General features: G+C 36.5%; 1 protein-coding gene across 1 annotated transcript; it reads left to right on the top strand.

Annotated features, from left to right (window-relative positions):
• The first annotated feature begins 498 nt into the window (after positions 1 to 498).
• LOC141613841 (uncharacterized) lies at positions 499 to 972 on the top strand. The gene has a single exon (XM_074432584.1). The coding sequence runs from the start codon at positions 499 to 501 to the stop codon at positions 970 to 972; it is 474 nt and encodes a 157-aa protein (XP_074288685.1).
• The last annotated feature ends 3,530 nt before the right edge of the window (positions 973 to 4,502 follow it).

The following is a 4,502-nucleotide window of genomic DNA, read 5'->3' as shown; positions in this document are numbered from 1 at the left end:
GACATTCAATATCTCACGCATACACGCAACATATTGTGCTAGCTAAATTTACATATCGTCTCCATTGTACTCGTTCTCTCATTAACAAGCTAGTGCAATACTTGGATGGGTGCCATCCCTACCCGCGGTTGTTCCCACATTGGGTTTTTCGCGTCACCAAATCCCACGTGTCAACCTTTATTTACGCATTTAATGATTTTATTTAGTATTAAACGCAATCATACAATCAATACGCAACGAGTAAGACCGCATTGACCACATACAACCTAGTTCGGTAAAAATGACCAAAACAATAATAATAATAATAATAACAACAACAACAACAACAACAACAACAACAACAACAACAACAACAACAACAACAACAACAACAACAACAACAACAACAACAACAACAACAACAACAACAACAACAACAACAACAACAACAACAACAATAATAATAATAACAATAATAATAACAACAACAACAACAATAATAATAATAATAATCTAACAATGATTTATGCTTTTAATGATGGGAGTGAGAGAGTTGAGCTTTGGAATTGGTTGAAATCCTTTGCTATGCAATGCAATGGGCCTTGGGCACTAGCTGGGGACTTTAATACTGTTATCCACCCAGAAGAGAGGATGGGGGGACAAACAAGACAGGAGGATATGGAGGATTTCTTGAATTGTTTGGGGTTATGTGGAATGACTGATATTCCTGCTACTGGTGCTTTTTATACGTGGAATAATAAACAGGATGCTGAGCACAGGAAGTACAGTAGGCTTGATAGGTTTCTAATCAATCAGGAATGGGTGGAGAGAATCCCTGATATGGTAGCACACTTTCACCCTGAGGGACTGTTAGACCACACACCCTGTGTGGTGAGTAATAGAAAACTGAACAATGGTAACGCTAGAAGCTTTAAGTACTTCAATATGTGGAGCAGTGCTCCTGCATTCCTGCCAACTGTGAAGGAAGTTTGAGATAGGCCCCTAACAGGGACAAAAATGTTCTGTCTGACAAAAAAATTGAAGGATTTGAAATACAAGCTGAAAGCTTTAAATAAAGAATGCTTCTCTGATATTGAAAATCAGGCTAGCCAAGCTGCATACCTACTAGCTGAAGTCCAGGTACAGATTGCCAACAATGGTCAAAGTGCTGAGCTTATTGCAGAAGAAGTGCGTTTCATGACTGAGCTTCGAAATTTGACAAAAGCCATGGATAGTTTCCTGCAACAAAAATCAAAAGTCCAGTGGATAGAAGAGGGAGATGCAAATACAGCTTATTTTCATTGTGTTATTAAGAAGAGATGCTTGAGAAATAGGGTTATTCAAATTGAAGATAAGGAAGGACAACTTTGCACTGATACTGAAACCATTGAGCATGCATTCTTAGCCTACTATGAGGATCTGCTAGGTAAGAAGAGTCCAACTGAGGAAGTCAAAGATGCTGTACTAGCTAAGGGAAAAGTGTGCAGCTCAGAACATATTGCAATTCTTAATAGCAGTGTCACTTATGAGGAGGTGAAACAGGCAGTCTTTTCTATTCCTAAAGACAAAGCCCCAGGGCCTGATGGCTATTCCAGTGGTTTTTTCAGGGATACTTGGGATATGATAGGGAAGGATGTCTATGCAGCTGTTGTAGATTTTTGTAATACAGGTCAGATTCTCCAACAGATCAATGCCACAAATATTACACTAATCCCTAAGTGTGATAGGCCCACTTCTGTTAAGCAATTTAGGCCTATTGCTTGCTGTAACATGATCTACAAAGTTATATCCAAGCTTCTATGCAACAGGCTGGCTCTTGTACTACCTGATATTATTCATGACAATCAGGGAGCTTTTATCCAGGGCAGGTCAATTATTGAGAATGTTTTAATTTGTCAGGATATTGTGCATTTGTATGCTAGAAGCCATGTATCTCCTAGATGTCTCTTCAAAATAGATCTCCAGAAGGCTTATGACACTGTAGAATGGGATTTTGTGGAGCAGCTTCTTTCTGGCCTCAACTTCCCTACTCATTTCACAAATCTGGGTCACGGCTTGCATTAAGTCCACCTCCTTTACTCTGGTCCTGAATGGAAGCAATTTTGGATATTTCAAAGGGCAAAGAGGGCTTAGACAGGGTGATCCAATCTCCCCTCTAATTTTCACTATTTGTATGGAGTACTTGACTAGACTTATTGCCTTTGCTACAGAGAGATGGCCCTTCCACTATCATCCCCTATGCAAGAATTTAAAGCTCACCCACCTGATGTTTGCAGATGATCTTCTCATGTTTTGCAAAGGGGATGCTCCTTCAATTATGCTTCTTATGAAGGCCTTCACCTTATTCTCTAATGCTTCTGGTTTGAGAATGAATAATACAAAGTCTGAAATATTCTTCAGTGGTATGGTACCTGAGCTACAAACTGATATTTTGAGAGTCACTGGATTTTAGGAGGGCACAATGCCTTTCAGGTATCTGGGGGTTCCAATACAGCCAGGTAAATTGAGCAAGAAAGAATGTAGTTGTTTAACTGAAAAAATTATTAGAAGGATTAGAGGTTTGGGGGCCAAGAAACTCTCTTATGCAGGCAGGATTACCCTCATCAATTCAGTGCTAAACACTCTTCACACTTACTGGGCTACTATGTTCTTGATTCCCAAAGCTGTGCTAAGGAGAATAGAAGCAATCTGCAGAAATTATCTTTGGGATGGGAGTCCTGACTACCACAGAGTACCATTAGTATCTTGGGATAGAGTTACTATGCCTAAAGATGCTGGTGGATTAGTCATTAAGAAAGTGGAGGCTTGGAACTGGGCAGCTGTAGGGAAACTGGAGAATTGGGTGTATAGCAAAGCTGACAGGTTGTGGATAAGGTGGATAAGTAATGTGTACCTGAAAAACCAGAACTGGCATTCTTATTCTCCCCCTGCAGATTCTCCCTGGACTTGGAAAAATATATGCAAGACTAAGGAAAAACTGAAGGAGGGATTTGTTGAGAATTGTTGGGTACCTGATGAGAAGGGTTATACACTCAAGAATGGATATAGATGGCTCTACAATCAACAACCTAAGGTAGATTGGTGTTCTCTGGTATGGAACAGTTGGAACGTACCCAAACACTCAATCATTACTTGGCTTATTATGCAGGAAGGATTAAATCTTAAAACCAGGCTGCACCAGTTTGGTTTCGTGAGGACAACTTGTGCTTAATCGTGGGGAGCTACCCAAACGATGGCTCATCTCTTCTATGAATGTACTTACAAACCAGAATCGGGCAAACTGTTGCTACCTGGCTGGGGAGATCATTCCCTAGTCTTAATGAGCTCCAGAATGGGAGGAAAAATAGTCTACAGTGGAAAGCAATGACTATGGTATTCAATGTCTATCTATATACTATTTGGTACCAGAGAAACAATACAAGACTTTAGTATTCAGTTCTGAGGCCTGAATTTGTAGCAAAACAGATTGAGGATATTGCAGGAAGAAGAGGATGCAGCAAAGCAGGCCCTGGTTTGCATCACAGTACCAATGGTTGGCTTAGCTGCTTTGATTAGTAATGAGAAAATGGTTGAGTAGGAGTGGTTGTTGTATGGTATTTTGAGCTTGACGGGGTTTGAACCCCTAACCTTGTAAATGGACTTTTTGTTTTTGATATAAATATATACTCACATTTCAGCTAAAAAAAAAAAAAAATTAATAATAATAATAATAATAATAATAATAATAATAACAACAACAAAAAATAATAATAATAATAATAATAATAACAACAACTTAGCTTTGTTATCGCTAAGGGAGTGGGCCCCAGATTGTATCTCGGTTGCCCACTAATTTCTTGTAAACATTTTGATTATTATTAATAAAAGTTCTGATTTTTTTTAAATAATAATAATAATAAATAATGATAATGATAATAGTAATTATTATTACTATATTTATTAATATTAATATTAATACTATTACATTAATATTATTACTATTATTGTATTACAATTATTACTATTACTACTACTACTACGACTACTACTACTACTGTTATAAGAAGAAGATTACTAATAATAATATATATACTAATAGTTTTATACTAATATGAGTGTTTAGGTAGCCATCACAAACCACCTTCTATCCTAATTAGATGGGATAATGGAGCACCAATTTGCCAAATTGTTGTTCAAAGCGTAGCTCGTGTAAAAATCATACTAATTTGAGTGATTCGGTAGTCACCAAGAACCACCATCAATCCTAATTTAATTAATTAAATAAATAAAAGTTAACAAATCCTAATTTTATCTTTCACAAACAAATAAATTTTGAATGATTAATTAAAAATAAAAAATAATATTAATAATTGATAAAAAAGTAAAATACTTTATTTATTGTTAAATTGGAATCAATCTTTTAAGTCATTTGAGCAATTAGAATAAGTTTTAGGAAAAATGATGATTTAAGAGTTCATTTCGTTGAGTTTTAGGTAAAAAAGGGTACTAAATGGAATGTTTAAGAAAAAATATATGTGAAAAAA

Source organism: Silene latifolia, chromosome 11 (genome assembly GCF_048544455.1).
Source record: "Silene latifolia isolate original U9 population chromosome 11, ASM4854445v1, whole genome shotgun sequence".
Classification (NCBI taxonomy): Eukaryota; Viridiplantae; Streptophyta; class Magnoliopsida; order Caryophyllales; family Caryophyllaceae; genus Silene; species Silene latifolia.
The sequence above is the reverse complement of the archived record's forward strand: the minus strand, read 5'-3'. Positions and strand labels throughout refer to the sequence as shown.